The following is a 16,319-nucleotide window of genomic DNA, read 5'->3' as shown; positions in this document are numbered from 1 at the left end:
GAGCCTTATACACGAAGAAGTTTATCTACCGTATGCTGTCTGTTATGCCCATGGGTCATTCTGAGCCTGGAACTCTACCACCCGCTCTGGTCAAGAGTTCCTGCAAAATACTTCGTTTGAATTTACCCAGTCATGAGAGGTGTCTGGTTCCCATGCATCAAGGACAGTCAACTGGGTTGTCTTCTTCTTCAGCTGGTCTGCTAGTCGTCGAGTCAAGGTGTGTTGATGTCACCCAAGAGGAGGAAGCGGTGACTATTTCTCCACACGTCTCTTGTGACTATACCAGTAACCTGTTAGTCGTCGAGTCAAGGTGTGTTGATGTCACCCAAGATGGGGAAGCGGTGATTATCTCTCCACACGTCTCCAGTGACTATACCAGGAACCCGTTAGTCATCGAGTCAAGGAGTGCTGATGTTACCAAAGATGGGAAAGCGGTGACAATCTCTCCTCACTACTCTAATGACTATACCTGTAACCTGTTCGTGGAAATACCTCCGCCTCTTGGACGTTTTTTTCTGGATAATCGGCAGAAAATGGTTCCTATGTGGGTGCCTTCATCGTCCATATGGCCGGCTGGTGAAGATTTCAAGACATCTCTGCTACCTGAAAATTTGTCTCTGGATATCGGGCAGAAGATGTATCCTGTGAGTGTTCCTTCGGCTTCTAAGTGGCCGGCTGGTGAAGATATCAAACCAGTAGCATCCAAGTCCCTGCTTCTTGTCTACCCAGAGGAAATGGTCCAGTCCATTGAGGAGGCTAACCCTGTTGGGCACAAAGAGACTTTGTCTTCTGAGATTCCTGGTGACCCGTTTGCCTTATCCTACTCTAAAGATGTTATGACTTGGACTGTGAGTGGTTTCTTTCTTCTTCTATGGATCATTTTAGCGGGTTTGAAGAAGAGGGGGCGTAAAGGAGGGGGTACTGTAACAACCCTGCCGGCATCACTGCATGGCCTTCCATTCCCCACCTGCCTGTTACATCTACTCACTCACCCAGTGCCATGCTGTGAGATCTGTCTGCTGCTGGTTCCATGCCATGTGCTTCATGGCGGCCTGCTCTGTGTACACTTCCTGGCTGTGTGCATAGGGGGGCGGCGCCAGCCACTCCGGATTCTTATTGAGACTGTGTGCACCTCCCTAAGGTGCTTCTGGCCAATAGCCTTGAGGCCTCTGATACTTAAGGCATCCTCACCCATTGGAGGATGCCTGAGCAAACTATTCCCCTCAGTTAGCATTTGCTACTGAGCTGCCAGGTCGTGTGTTTCCTGTCTCTGAGGGCTGCACTATTGCAGGCCTTCATCTGTGTTCTGTTTGTGTAGCCGTGTCCGTTCCTGTCTGTACTCTGGTCTATGTCCGTCCCTGCTCCTTCTTTGTCATTAGTCATTTCCCACTCAGCTGTGTGTACCTCTGCCTTATCTTTCTGCTCTGTTCGCCACTGTCTGTGGCTCTGCTTCTCTCTGCTCAGTTCTACCACAACCTGTGGCTCTGTGTCTCTCAGCTTTTCTCTCAGCTCTGCTCTCTGACCTTGCTCCGCTCTCTGTGTGGCTTTGCTCTACGGCTCCGCTCCTTGCGGTTCCACCTGGCACCGCTCCTTGCGGTTCTACGTCTTTAGCTCTTGGCTCCGCCTCCAGCGTCTCCGCTCTTGGCTCTGCCTCCAGCGTCTCCGCTCTTGGCTCCGCCTCCAGCGTCCCCGCTCTTGGCTCCGCCTCCAGCGTCCCCGCTCTTGGCTCCACCTCCAGCGTCCCCGCTCTTGGCTCCGCCTCCAGGGTCTCCGCTCTTGGCTCCGCTTCCAGCGTCTCCGCTCTTGGCTCCACCTCCAGCGTCTCCGCTCTTGGCTCCGCCTCCAGCGTCTCCGCTCTTGGCTCCGCCTCCAGCGTCTCCGCTCTTGGCTCTGCCTTCTCCTTCTCTACTCTCTGCTCTGCCTTCTTCTTCTCTGCTCATAGCTCCACCTTCTACTCGTACTCCGCCTCCTGCGATTCAGCTTTTCTTCCACTCTCGCGCTATCTTAATTCTGCAACTTTCCCTACAGGTCTCTACCTGTTCCTTTATATTCTCCAGTCTGAACAGGTTCTTACCTGTTTCCACACATCCATCTGAATACCAGTTCCTACCAGAGTATCAGTCCTGTCTGCCAGTGCCAGCCGTGCCCGCCTGTCTGCCTGAGTGCCAGCCGCGCCCGTCTGCCTGCCTGTATCTCCGTCAAGCCAGTCCGCCCGTCAGGGCCTCTGCCATACCCGTCTGTCAGCCAGTGTCACAGCCGTGCCTGCCTGCCCGTGTCTTGTCTCCGGTGGGATCAGCATCCACAGTCCGACTCCACCCTGGAGTGGTACCTGGTAGCTTCCTATTGCACATGTCTGACCTCACCATCAGAGGCTCCAGCGAACACCTAGGAAGCTACTTAGTTACGCCCCTTCCAGGGAAGTTCGGTCTGTGGTCCAGTGGGGCCACACCCCCAGGTGCCCGCGCCAACCAGTCTCGGCGCGAGCGTTACAATTCCGTTTTGAAATAAGATCCCTGTGGCATTGTGTTCCAAGTGGCTAGCTGTGAAGGATTACCCCTTCCTCCCACGTCACCAATCCGTGACGTCACTACACAGGTCCAGCTCTCCGGCGCCCCCTTTGTCTCTCAGGTCAGTAAAGGGACTGCACCTAGAGCAAATGGCCGCCGGGGAGACTGCCCTGTTACCCACCCTGGGTATTCTAAGATTCGCAATCAGAGTAAAAGGATCAGCCCAAAATTAATTTATGATTTAATTGCCTTAAGGGCGCACTAGATAATTACAAGAAATATACAATCACAATATATCAAGAGTTTCAGTCAGAGTACAATATAACAACAATAATACAAGGCTTAAAGGTATAAAGCTGGAGTTCAATTTACCAGGTCGAAGGTCGCTTGTGGAAGCCGGGGGGCATAGCATTCCGCAGGTCCAAAAACTTAGTTGCCGGGCAGCCCCCAGAAAGCATGTGCTTGCTCCCCTCTGGCTGGCATACCCTGTTCCTTAAGATGTCATCATCATCATCTTCTTCTGTGGAGTGAGTCCCTCCCAGTGACCTCAGCGTCTTCTTATACCTGGCTGAGCCCCCCTGCCTGCAGCTGGGTGGGCTTAGCAATCTCCACCCCCTCTGTCTCCCTGCAAGATTTATTCCAATATCTAATAAATGGGATAACTTCTCTCAGGATGATCGGATCAGCACACGGGCAGTACCAGCGCCTGTGGTTTGTTCTGCCGGTCGTACTGGGATCAAACCTGGACCCATTCGGTCCCTGTGGGAGGCTGATCCCTATATCTCGGGTTTCAGACCTTCCACCGTCACGGGAGTCACACTGTTGGATGCACAATTTCTTTAGGGTAAGGAGAATATTTTTTATGAGCCTGTACCTCGGACGATGCGTCCATAATTCACAATTCCATGTTGGAGACGGTTTGGCTGGGCTGCCATAATAGATGTGTATCCAGTGGCCACTTGGCATGCGTGTTTTAATTAAGCCCCCAAGCATTTCCAAGCCCCCTGGTGGCGTGGTTTCCTCATGGGGCTTTGAACTACCGTCTACAGTTTACACTGAGCTCAGCCGTTAGCATACTAATAGGAACTCTATTCATTAGCAAAGGTGGGGGCCAGGAGCACTCCTGTGTCCAGGAGACAAAATGGAGTCACGCCAATCTGATAGCATGCCTGTTCCAAGATGGCGGCTGTTCCCTCATCACACCTCCCGGCTTTAGAGGGCGCTAGGGGGCATCACATTCCTGTGTTCCCCCATGCGCCCTTCCACACCTTCTCCTTGCCGGGACAACCCATCAGCATTACCATGGTCTCTGCCACTTCTGTGGCGGATGCTGAAGTGATACTGCTGGAGAGCCAGGCTCCAGCGTAGCAACCTCCCATTCGTCCCAGAGACCGAGTGTAACCAGCTGAGGGGGTTGTGGTCTGTTTCCACGGTGAAGTGGCGTCCGTACAAGTATGGCTGCAGCCGTTGCAGGGCCCATACAATTGCCAGACATTCCTTCTCCATCGTGGAATAGGCCACTTCCCTCGGCAGGAGCTTCCGGCTCAGGTACAAAACGGGGTGTTCATGTCCCGTAGTGTCGACCTGGCTGAGCACAGCACCGAGGCCAAAGTCACTGGCGTCGGTCTGTACTACGAACGGCCGCGTGAAGTCGGCTGCCTGTAGTACAGGAGAGCTAGACAAGGCGGTTTTGAGCGCCTGGAAAGCTGTCTCGCAGGCGACTGTCCAGTCGACTGCGACGGGCAGCTTCTTCTTGGTGAGGTCCGTCAGGGGCTTGGCCAGGGTGCTATAGTGTGGAACAAACCTCCTATAGTACCCGGCCGTCCCCAAGAAGGACATCACCTGCTTCTTGGTCCTGGGGGAGGGCCAGGAGGTGATGGCATCCACCTTCCCGGGCTCTGGCTTCAGAGCTCCCCCACCTACCCGGTGTCCCAGGTACTGGACCTCACTCATACCCAGCTGGCACTTTTCCGACTTAATGGTCAACCCTGCCCTCTGGATCCTCCCCAACACCTGCGCCAGGTGCTGTAGGTGATCTTCCCAGGTGGGACTGAAGATGGCAATGTCATCCAGGTACGCAGTCGCATACCCTTCCAGTCCCTTGAGCAGCGTGTTGACCATCCGCTGAAAAGTGGCAGGGGCATTCTTCATGCCGAAGGGCATCACCGTGGACTCGTACAGTCCAAATGGGGTGATAAAGGCAGAGCGTTCCCGTGCCTTAGGGGTCAGGGGAATCTGCCAATATCCCCTGCTCAGATCCATGATGGTCAGGTACTTGGCCCCGGCCAGCTGATCGAGCAGGTCATCGATGCGCGGCATTGGGTACGCATCGGTGACCGTCACAGCGTTGAGCCCCCGGTAGTCCACGCAGAACCGCGTAGTCCGGTCCTTTTTAGGGACGAGGACTACCGGCGAAGCCCACGCGCTGTTGGATGCTTGGATCACCCCCAGCTTCAGCATCTCGTCTATCTCTTGGCGCATGTGCTGCTGCACCTCGAGAGAGACCCGATATGCTGAACGCCGGATCGGGGGGTGATTGCCGGTGTCCACATCGTGGACGGCTGCCTCAGTCCTTCCGGGCAGGCTGCTAAACAGCTCCTGAAAGGGGTGTAGGGTGACCCCCAGCTGGGAACGTTGGTCCTCCGAAAGCTGGTGGCCAACCTCCACATCCTCGATGGATCCACCCGCCTTGACTTGGGTAAGCAGATCCAGGAGGGTTTCTACCTCCCCTTCCTCCGGGAGGTTGCACACTGGGTGGGCACAAGCCTCCCGCTCATGATGTGCTTTCATCATGTTCACGTGGAAGGCCTTCCTCCTTCCACGGGCGTGGTCCAGGGTGACCAGATAGGTGACGGCGTTGAGCTGCTGGTGCACGAGGTATGGACCCTCCCAGGCTGCCTGAAGCTTGTTTTGTGGGACGGGGACCAGTACCCACACCTTTTGACCCACCTGGTAGGTCCTCTCACAAGCATTCTGGTCGTACCACCGCTTCTGGTCAGCTTGGGCCTGGGCCATATTGTCATGCACCAGCTGCGTCAAGGCCGTCATTCTGTCCCGGAAGCGCACAACATACTCAATGGCCGACACTCCAGGGGTGGCCAAATCTCCTTCCCACGCTTCCTTCACTAGAGCAAGGGGCCCCCGTACACGTCGCCCATACAGGAGCTCAAAGGGGGAGAACCCCGTTGAGGCCTGTGGAACCTCCCGGTAGGCAAATAGAAGGTGTGGGAGATACCGCTCCCAATCTCTCCCGTGGGAGTCGACCAACATCTTAAGCATCTGCTTTAAGGTGCCGTTGAACCGCTCACACAGGCCATTGGTCTGTGGGTGATACGGGCTGGCTGCCAGATGTTGCACCTGGATCTGCTTACAGAGAGACTCCATCAGCTGGGACATGAACTGGGTCCCTCGGTCGGTGAGCATTTCCTGGGGAAACCCCACTCTGGAGAAGATCTCCAGTAAGGCAGTGGCCACTTTGTCAGCTCGAATGGATGACAAAGCGACCGCCTCCGGGTACCGAGTGGCATAGTCCACTACCGTTAATATGAAGCATTTCCCGGAGCGACTGGGAGTGGACAGAGGTCCAATGAGATCCACAGCCACCCTCGAGAAAGGCTCTTCAATGATGGGCAGAGTTACCAGTGGGGCTTTGGGGCGCCGCCCCGCCTTCCCCACCCTCTGGCAGGTGTCACACGAACGGCAGTAGGCAATTACCTCGGTCCTCATTCCAGGCCAGTAGAAATGCTGCGCTAGCCTGGCCCTGGTCTTAGCGATCCCTAGGTGTCCGGCCATGGGAATCTCGTGGGCTATCCGCAACAATTCCGCCCTGAACGGATAGGGTACCACTAACTGTCGGTCCCTGGGCCACGCCTCCGGTGAACCCTGCTGGACCGATACCCGGTACAGCCGTCCCTGGTCCCAGACCACCCGCTCGCGGTCTGACTCCCCAGGAGGCTGTGCCGCCTGCTCCTTGAGAGCTTTCAGGCTAGCGTCGGCTTCCAACGCTGCCTGAAATCCCTGACTCGATGTGGCGAGAATGGACGACACCGCCACATCCGCTGTCAGCTCCCCGGGATCTGTCTCCTGGCCGCTGTCTGACTCGGCAGCCACTTGGTCAGAGAGGGGGAAGCCGTCGGACCTCTGCAAGGCTCCTTGGGCTCCGGCGCTCCCACTCCGGGTGACAGCGGCCACGACCGCTGTGCCCATGGGTAGCACCTGCTTCCCCCCGGCCCCTGACCAAGTCGCCGGGTCAGGCAGACTTTCCTGCCCTCCTGACATCCACATCCCGGGGGTGGGGAACTCCTGCCCTGGGGTCTTACCTGGTGGCTCCTCTCCCGGGACGCCTCCTCCCCCCATGGCCTGTTCCTCTTCCTGCAGGGGTCCTAGACTCAGCAGGCTGGATTCACTTAGGGGCCCTACACTGCCCATAGCAGCCCCTCCCTCCACCTCTAAGTTCTCCCCTACAGTCTCCTCACCTGTCCTCCCCGTGAGCCCCGTGTGTGTGGTGTCAGTGTATGGAGTACCCTCAGGTTTCACTCCCTCCCCCACTGTTGGAGGCACATTCAACACATCAACATTCACAGTAGAGTCATGACATTCTTGGGGAGCCGAACTTGGGGGTTCAGTGGCCACATACTGAGACACTAGCCGCCCCAAATCGGTCCCAAGTAATACATTAGCAGGAATATTTGACGTTACTCCCACCTCCCGCATTCCCCTCCCGGCGCCCCAGTCCAAAAACACCTTTGCGACAGGCAGCGCCGGTTCCACGCCTCCAATTCCGGAGACGGAAAGGGTTTTCCCCGGTACCAAGTCTTGAGGGGACACCACCTCAGGACGTACTAGGGTTCGTTCAGCGCCTGTGTCCCGCAGTCCCATGACCGCTGAGCGGCCGATAGTGACGGGTTGGTAATTGTCCAGGGACCTCCCACCACCCCCTCCCACACATAAAACAGTGGACGGTTTCGGGGACATGGATGGGGCCTTAAGACGCTGGGGACATGCAGCTTTGAAGTGTCCCAGCTGGTTGCAGTGATGACAACGTCTGGGTTCTGCGCCTGGCCTGGAGAGGGCAGCAGGGGGGTACACCCCTTGCACTCTGGGGGCTGGGGGAACAGGGGCAGGATTGGGCTTACCCCCTCTCCAGGTGCTGCTGGCAGGCTTCTTCGGCTCAGGTGCCCTGTTATTGGCATACTCGTCTGCCAGGGCGGCTGTAGCAGAAGCCCCCTTCGGTTTCCGGTCACGGAGGAACTGCTGGAGGTCCTCTGGGCAGTTCCACAAGAACTGCTCCGTGACGAACAGTTCCTGGACCTCCTGGTGGGTGGTGAGCGCTAGACCCGAGGTCCAGTGCTCTGCAGCTCTCAGCAACGCCCGCATGTGGTCGGTCCAGGTGTCCTTTGGGCCCCGCTGCAGGCTCCGGAACTTCTTGCGGTAAGACTCTGGGGTGAGGTTGTAGTGCTGGATCAGGGCCCGCTTGATGCTGCTGTAGTCCTGCTCAGCCCCGGCAGGTAAGTCCCCCAAAACTTCCAGGGACTTACCCCTCAAACGGGGGGTCAGGTATCTTGCCCACTGATCCGGGGCCAGATGGTGTTGAAGGCAGGTCCTTTCAAAGGCCAGCAAGAAGGAATCCAGGTCTCCATCCTTCTCAAGCAGAGGGAAGTCCTCGGCCCGGACTTTGGAAACCCTGGACTCTGACGGTGCTGGGGCGCCCAGCGGGAGCCCGCGTTGAGCCATCTCCAGTCGGTGCTGGCGCTCCGCTGCTCTCTCTGCCGCTGCTTGCTCCGCTGCCCGCTCAGCAGCTCTCTCTGCCCGCTCCGCTGCCTCACGGCGTTCTGCCCTCTCTCGCTCTGTCGCTTCACGGCGTTCTGCCCTCTCCCGCTCCTCTGCTTCACGGCGTTCTGCACGCTCGGCCTCCGCTGCTTTCTCTGCAGCTGCCATGAGTCTCATATAGGCGTCTTCATTACCCGCCTCGAGACGTGCTACTGCCGCTGCAACAAGGGCCGCTGATGTGGACAGGCTGGGGCGGGTAGGTGGTGGGTAGTCCCTTGCCGGACTAAGCACGGGTGGCTGGCTCCTTGGGGAGTCTGGGCTGAGCTCCCCCTCGCCTGGAACAGTACCGTCCACCACCACCTCCTCATAGGCCATAGCACTGGCCTGCGCCCTCACTGCACTCCTGGTGCCCTCCGCCATCTTTGGAACCTCTGGTTACTGACACAGCTGTACCCCTGACCTTGCACACAACTTATTATATCTACACTCTGACCGTCTAGTGCTGGGCTGACCTTAAGACCCCAGCAGTGAAAGTTACCACTGGTAGGCTTTAGTGTCTGGGAGTAGGGGTCCCACGCACACTATTACTCTGATCCCACGTACGCTGCCACCACTGTGAAGGATTACCCCTTCCTCCCACGTCACCAATCCGTGACGTCACTACACAGGTCCAGCTCTCCGGCGCCCCCTTTGTCTCTCAGGTCAGTAAAGGGACTGCACCTAGAGCAAATGGCCGCCGGGGAGACTGCCCTGTTACCCACCCTGGGTATTCTAAGATTCGCAATCAGAGTAAAAGGATCAGCCCAAAATTAATTTATGATTTAATTGCCTTAAGGGCGCACTAGATAATTACAAGAAATATACAATCACAATATATCAAGAGTTTCAGTCAGAGTACAATATAACAACAATAATACAAGGCTTAAAGGTATAAAGCTGGAGGTCAATTTACCAGGTCGAAGGTCGCTTGTGGAAGCCGGGGGGCATAGCATTCCGCAGGTCCAAAAACTTAGTTGCCGGGCAGCCCCCAGAAAGCATGTGCTTGCTCCCCTCTGGCTGGCATACCCTGTTCCTTAAGATGTCATCATCATCATCTTCTTCTGTGGAGTGAGTCCCTCCCAGTGACCTCAGCGTCTTCTTATACCTGGCTGAGCCCCCCTGCCTGCAGCTGGGTGGGCTTAGCAATCTCCACCCCCTCTGTCTCCCTGCAAGATTTATTCCAATATCTAATAAATGGGATAACTTCTCTCAGGATGATCGGATCAGCACACGGGCAGTACCAGCGCCTGTGGTTTGTTCTGCCGGTCGTACTGGGATCAAACCTGGACCCATTCGGTCCCTGTGGGAGGCTGATCCCTATATCTCGGGTTTCAGACCTTCCACCGTCACGGGAGTCACACTGTTGGATGCACAATTTCTTTAGGGTAAGGAGAATATTTTTTATGAGCCTGTACCTCGGACGATGCGTCCATAATTCACAATTCCATGTTGGAGACGGTTTGGCTGGGCTGCCATAATAGATGTGTATCCAGTGGCCACTTGGCATGCGTGTTTTAATTAAGCCCCCAAGCATTTCCAAGCCCCCTGGTGGCGTGGTTTCCTCATGGGGCTTTGAACTACCGTCTACAGTTTACACTGAGCTCAGCCCGTTAGCATACTAATAGGAACTCTATTCATTAGCAAAGGTGGGGGCCAGGAGCACTCCTGTGTCCAGGAGACAAAATGGAGTCACGCCAATCTGATAGCATGCCTGTTCCAAGATGGCGGCTGTTCCCTCATCACACTAGCCAAGAGCGAGAATCCCAACAACCTCTTCTTTCTTGGCTTCTGGCTTCATAGCAGCTTGAAGACAACTTTGGGGACCTTTTCACTTTCCAAAAATTGGGGATAAGCGTTCCAAAATTTTCTCTTTCCTGCGAACCAACTGCAAGGACGGAGGGTTCACCGAACCCTCTCTGCTCCTTCTTATCTGCCATTGGCAAAAGCCAGAAGACTCCATTGTCCACCCAGCTGTATGTCCTGGTGATGGGACTTCTGACCATAACCCTACAAGCCAACATGGATAAAAAGAGAAAAATGAGCCATCTACACTGTACATTGACTTCACGTCGATGACCCATTATGTATCGTACAGACCCACAAATATCATTCCTGCACTCACTTCAGTCTATCCATCTATTACCGAATAGTCAGTGTAACCTCCAGTTCAACATGGAGAACCGACCTCAGATGTCCTCAACCTTCTCAATCTTGTACTATTCAATGTCTGTTCATAACCATGCACCCTAATTGGCAGAACAAAGTGTTCCCTGAACCCTTCCTCCCAGACAATTCTCACCTCTGCGTGTTCCGTTTTTCTCTTCTTCTTCCACAAGCCATAACTTTATCTCTCTCCGTCCACCTTGATAGCATTCTGGGTACATATAATGTTTGGATCCATTTTTTGGAGGGAAGTAAAAGGATTGGGAAAAAGAAAATTCTTACAGTTCTTACTGAAGGTGTTAATATTCTGCTTTGAAAGATCAGACTTTTATGGACGGTGTGATCCCAAATAGGTCCATTTTTATATGGGGTGAATTCATTTTTCATTTTAGAAAACTTTTTTTTTATCAAAGGACATAGTGTAAAGCGCAGCCTCCATTGAAGCACAAACTGTGACATTCCCAGGAAGACCAAGATGGCGGCTGTGGGTGCATGATACAAAAACCGACCGTGCTGGGGTGACCGCATGTGGAGGCTATGAGCCGAGGTCCCTCCACAAATATAGATGTAACTGTACGATCGTGTTGGGGTGACCGTATGTGGGGGCTATGAGCCAAGATCCCTCCACAAATACAGGTATAACTGTACGACTGTGTTGGAATGAATGCATGTGGGGGCTATGAGCCGAGATCCCTTCACATGAAACTAGTATCACAGTCAGTGTGAGTGTGCACCAACACGATTGCGGGGGTGTCTGGGGACACGAGGGGTCGGCGGGCACACAGGTCTGCTAGCCGAAACCGCATGGACCAGGGATCGTCTCGCCGAACGCCCGCTCTCCTTTTACTGTAGGCATAATACTACTCACACAACACAGGGTGAAGGTAAAAGAGTGTGACATTGCTTTATTGAACCACAAAACAGGCAAATAACATGTAGAACAGTCCCAGCAAAATACCCAAGATGGTGCACGTTACAGAATCTCACCCTTCCGCTGACTCGCCGGGATATTGGCAGCTGTAACTTCAGAGGTCCCAGGGCCGACTACCCTACCTGTGACACGCACAGAGAGGAGGTAATAACAAGCATAGGAAGATGACAGTCCACTGAGATACAAGGCCACGTGACCGGAGGGTCGCAACCTGGCTTCTCCGAACATCTTAATGGAACAAGGTTACCGACTGGTCCCATTCCTGGCTTTCTCCAAACATATCCATGGTTCAGCGATGATCAATGGAGCAGATCTCTATTCTTCCAACCCGGGTCTCGGTCCCCTAAGTTGTTTCCTGTAGAATGGTAGATCTGTGTCCCTCGTGATGGGGCCTGATGAATTGGCTTAAATTGAAAAGTCAACATACAGGTAAGAGTCTATTCTTCTTGGTTTGCTAAAAATGGATGTCTAGTTAATTAAGATACAATGCTGTGTCTCCACAGGGCGCCAATGGGTTACTATGACAACAGGGGCCCCTGTGCCACCATCTTAGTCCTCCACTGAAGCTCATCTTTATACTTGGCTTCGGGGGAGATGTAGACTGTATATTGCAATACCCGGAGGTGGAAGCACCGAGCTACCTGTGCCGCCATCTGCCGCCTCGCTCTACGTCACAGGTGGGTGTGTCACTAACCATCCAGTAATGCCGGCGTCACCCCTCACATCCATCACCATATAACCACGGTGCGCTGGGCACTGCTGGGATCCGACAATCGATATATGTGAAGTGTGCAGTACCGCCCTGCCCTATTTACAGTGCCGTGCCGAGGGCCCACACCCTGCAGCTCTTAAGTCTGAGGCTGTTTAACCCTTTAACAACAAGGGAGGTTTCTGTGCTCCGTTCATTTGCTCTGCCTTCTTTCAAGAGTCATCGCGTCTTTTTACTCTTCCCCCATCGCCGTATCAGGATTGTTTTTTATGGGGTGAGTCGTCGTTTTCACTAACTCCATTCATCTTATTACACAAAACACTGAAAATATGGTGAAATGGTAAAACCTGCAGTTCGGCCATTGTTCCTCAGGATCCGTTGTTACATTGTTCCTCGGGATCCGTTGTTACATTGTTCATTGGCGGGAAGGTGCTTGCCCGGTCAGAAGGGGACGGCGACACCAAGGACACATCCATTGTATGTTCCTTCCAGACCATGTTATTTTCCGTTGTTTTCGTGGTGAGAGGATGGGTTTATTGATCCCGCTTTCTGCACTTACGATAATGACATTTTCTTAGGGAGGTGAGCTTAAAAATAAAAACAATTCTGCCACCCTTCATTTTCTTTTCTTTACAGCTGTGTAAGCGCCAATAGAAATTATACTTTTCTCGTAGAAATTTAATTGGCCAATAATTAGAAATTTAATGTAGAAACTGTATGCAAATGAGGCTGGAAGTGCTTTGGGGGTGCGGCAATGCACTGAGAAGCAGCAGTCCAGTTGATTTCCCCGCCCCACTGCACTTCCAGCCTAAGGCAAAAAGAGGCAGGGAGACATGAAAGAGGAGGCACATGTGAATAAAGCCGTATACACCTGCCTCCCATCAGGTGCCTGTAGACCGCCGTACACACTCACCTGGTCCTCGGCGGGGCACAGTGACGGTGGCTTCACTACTGGAGACCTTATTACTGGCGACACACCACAAAGTCTGCGGCTCTTTCCCCATGGATACAGTGAGGTTCTGCTGGTCGGACACTCGGTGACTGACGTTTCGCCATTTATACTGCGAGGGTCGAGCGCCATCCGAGGAGCAGGAGCAGCTCAGCGTGACATTGTGCCAAACAGTCATGGTCTGTACAGAGACTTTACACACTGGATCTGTAGAAGACAAGAAAGAAATGGATCAGCTCCTGCTAACCCCATGTACTGCGACCGAAGGGTGTGCCGCAATAATATCCACACCAGAGCACGCGGCGGTGTCAGCAAACCGAACGTGGAGGTCTATGGGAATAGTGGCATTACTGCCACATAGACAACTACATCACACACTGAGGAAACGTCATGCAAGCTCCTGCCGCCCTGTCTCCCCTGTAGTCAGATAGGTAGGTGAGACCTCACACCACGGATCCTGTCCACAGAATGGAGGCCGCCCACTAACTTACTGGGGGATAACGGTGACGGAGAGGAGGTTAGAACACTGTATAATAAGGTCATCTCACCCAGTGTCCATGATGGTGCACCGCCACCCCCTGTTGTGTCAGAAGGGGGTCCTCATACTGAGTGGTGCTCATCTAAAGAAGAGCACTGAAAACCCCAGATCTGCAGATTACACTCATCACATAAAGACTGTTCTTCCTTGGGGTCCGATCTCTTAGAAGCTCAGAGACAACTCAGGGGAATTTACACAGGCCAAAAATACGGAAAACAGAGGAATAGTGTTCCTGTAAGGCCACGGTCACACCTTCAGTATTTCCCTCACGTGCGCTCTCCCAGAGAGGCCCGGACATCTGATAATGACATACGGTGGGAGGAACACACCACATGCGCAAAGTATACCGGCTAATTACAATGCAGGGGTTAAAAGGTCAGATGGGACATCAGCCACTCATCCCCCATAGAAAAAGCTTACGTGAAACGTGTGTCGGCGGTGGTCCCGGGAATCCTCTTGGTCCGTGCCCCAGCACTTCACATCACGGGTAGGTGTACTTGATATGCACGCTTATTCGTTGCATCGCTTCCACATGCTAGACTAATTTATACCAGTAATACCTCTGAGCACTTTATGTGAACTGTATGATATGGTTCTGCTCAAATTCTAATATTTGCACAGTGAGACTTACTGTTTCCACAAGTCTCTGATATCACATACTGATGTGTATTGTGGAACTGTTCCTTACCCAAACCTCCCATTCCCGGGGCACTCGTTCTGGATCCCACCTTTATCAACCTCGATATTCATGTTCTGATATATCACACTATGTATAATTGTATTCATAATGTTTATTTTATGAAGTCAGGACTCCATTTTCTTTTGTTCAATAGTCATTCTAGGAGTTTCTTCTTTACTATATCCCCACTTGATTAAGACCATACTTTGGATTATGTTGATTACATTGCCTTTTATTTGTCTTATTATCAGTGTCCCCGTGAACTATTTAATAGAAGCAGAAAAGGTCTGGGCCCCCCTCTGCTCACCAGGCCCCAAACGCCAGTAATGCCCTGATGGTGGTCCTGCGTCCAGGCTCCAACCATGGGAGATTGAAATGCAGAAAACGTTGAGAAAGGCCGAGCTGCCCTATCTGTTACTCCCACTCATTGCTATGAGGACAGCGCAGCTCAGCTGTTCTGTAATTGCCGGCATGAGAGGATGAAATGGGAAAAACCTGTAAAAATCATCCCGCCCTGTAGAGTCTATATCACCAATGAATGACGGTCGCCGACTAACCGCTCATTGTGACCAGATATGTGCCACAATCTGCTGGTGTAATACCGGCTCCTGCCAGGAACGATCCCCCGGCCCCGCACTCACCGAGCACCAGCAGACTGAAGAAGAGGTCAGTAATTCTGCCATTGACCAGGAGCACCGCCTTGTACAGCCCACTGTCCTCCGGAGACACGTCACGGAGGATGAAGGTCTTCTCCGTCAGGTTTAAATCAACCCTGTCCTTAATGTTATAGAACCCATAGAAGTCCGGCTCCTTCCCCTCCTCCAGGTCCATGATCTTTATCTCATTCTTCAGCCAAGTGATCTCCGAGGGCTGAACATCTCCACTCGCTCTGAAGGTCACATTGCTACCGGTGACTTTAGTAATCTGCTCTTCTCCTAAGAGAAAAAGAAACAAGGGATCAAAGGTATATGGACACTGTCAGGAAATAGGAAGAAGTTCTGATTACTTCAATTAAACATACAGAGCTCTCAGCTGCAGTTTCCTCTGCCTGCCAGCACAAGGCTGGAATTCTAAGCCACTCTTTCTCCCCCCTGCTATATAATTGTAATGTGAGCCCAGTATACCAACACTGGGATCGCTGCAGAATTTATATTGCTCTGTGCTGCAAAAGCCGTCTCTCTCTAAATCCCTCATTCCCCCCTCCCACCTAATACCAGCCAAAACTGGTACAGCCCGTTCCAGAAAGCATGGGACTCTATTGTTCTTTGAAAGTTAGGTATATTGGCACCGATACGGGCTAGAGATATAAGGATTATATATTCCGGATGTCCATCGAGAGATATATAGCTCACGGAAATCGCTAGGAGCTAAACCCAACGAGTGTAAGGAGCGGGTTTCTCCATAAGCGGGTCATGTAACTATGCCGTGTTTACACTTAAAAGAATCCCCCCGATGTGGTGCACATCCTGATCATTCTGTTGTTCGTATACGAGGTTCATACAGCGAGCTATGTATAAAAATGGTTTGTCCCAGCTCTAAGAAAGGGGAGGATTCAGCCTCTGAGTGAGGTCACCACAGGGGCAGTGCCTTGGTTTTAGGCTGGGACATAAGTGAGTGAAGCAGCAGTCTTCCAGGGTCTTTTGTCCAAGGAATAAGCTGAGAGTCACATCTGAGATGCACTGGGATATATGCCCATCCCCCACAGCACGTTGTCTGCCACGAGATGAGATGATATGAATGAAATGTAAGTGTTTTTTCAACTTTAATCCCATTGTATTTGTACTTGTACTGTGCATACGACTTGTCTACTTTTATAACACCTTTTTATAATTCTGTAAACACTGCCTACCTTTTTTGGAATAAAATATAAAAAAATTACTAACTTTGTCTCTCTTTGCTGTATAATGTACTGCCACGTCCTCTGAAGTGAATTATGCTACTAATCTGGGTTGGCTCCTGACCCGTTACTAAGTAAGAAATCAGAGCTGGTGGCAGCGGATTTGTCCTGTGCATTTGAGAGGCTTTGTAACGACTG

At 52.8% G+C, this 16,319-nt stretch overlaps 1 protein-coding gene across 1 annotated transcript in view; it reads right to left on the bottom strand.

The window, feature by feature from the left end:
* LOC138672454 (basement membrane-specific heparan sulfate proteoglycan core protein-like) overlaps positions 1-16,319 on the bottom strand; it is a 213,526-nt gene that overhangs the window by 165,824 nt on the left and 31,383 nt on the right. The window contains exons 2-3 of the mRNA XM_069760432.1: positions 14,926-15,219; positions 13,032-13,274 (exon numbers count right to left, since the gene is read on the bottom strand). Coding sequence (XP_069616533.1) covers positions 13,032-13,274; positions 14,926-15,219 — 537 coding nt within the window. The remainder of the gene's footprint in view (positions 1-13,031; positions 13,275-14,925; positions 15,220-16,319) is intronic.

Source organism: Ranitomeya imitator, chromosome 3 (genome assembly GCF_032444005.1).
Source record: "Ranitomeya imitator isolate aRanImi1 chromosome 3, aRanImi1.pri, whole genome shotgun sequence".
Classification (NCBI taxonomy): Eukaryota; Metazoa; Chordata; class Amphibia; order Anura; family Dendrobatidae; genus Ranitomeya; species Ranitomeya imitator.
Note: the sequence above shows the minus strand (reverse complement) of the source record. Positions and strands in the feature narration are given on the sequence as shown.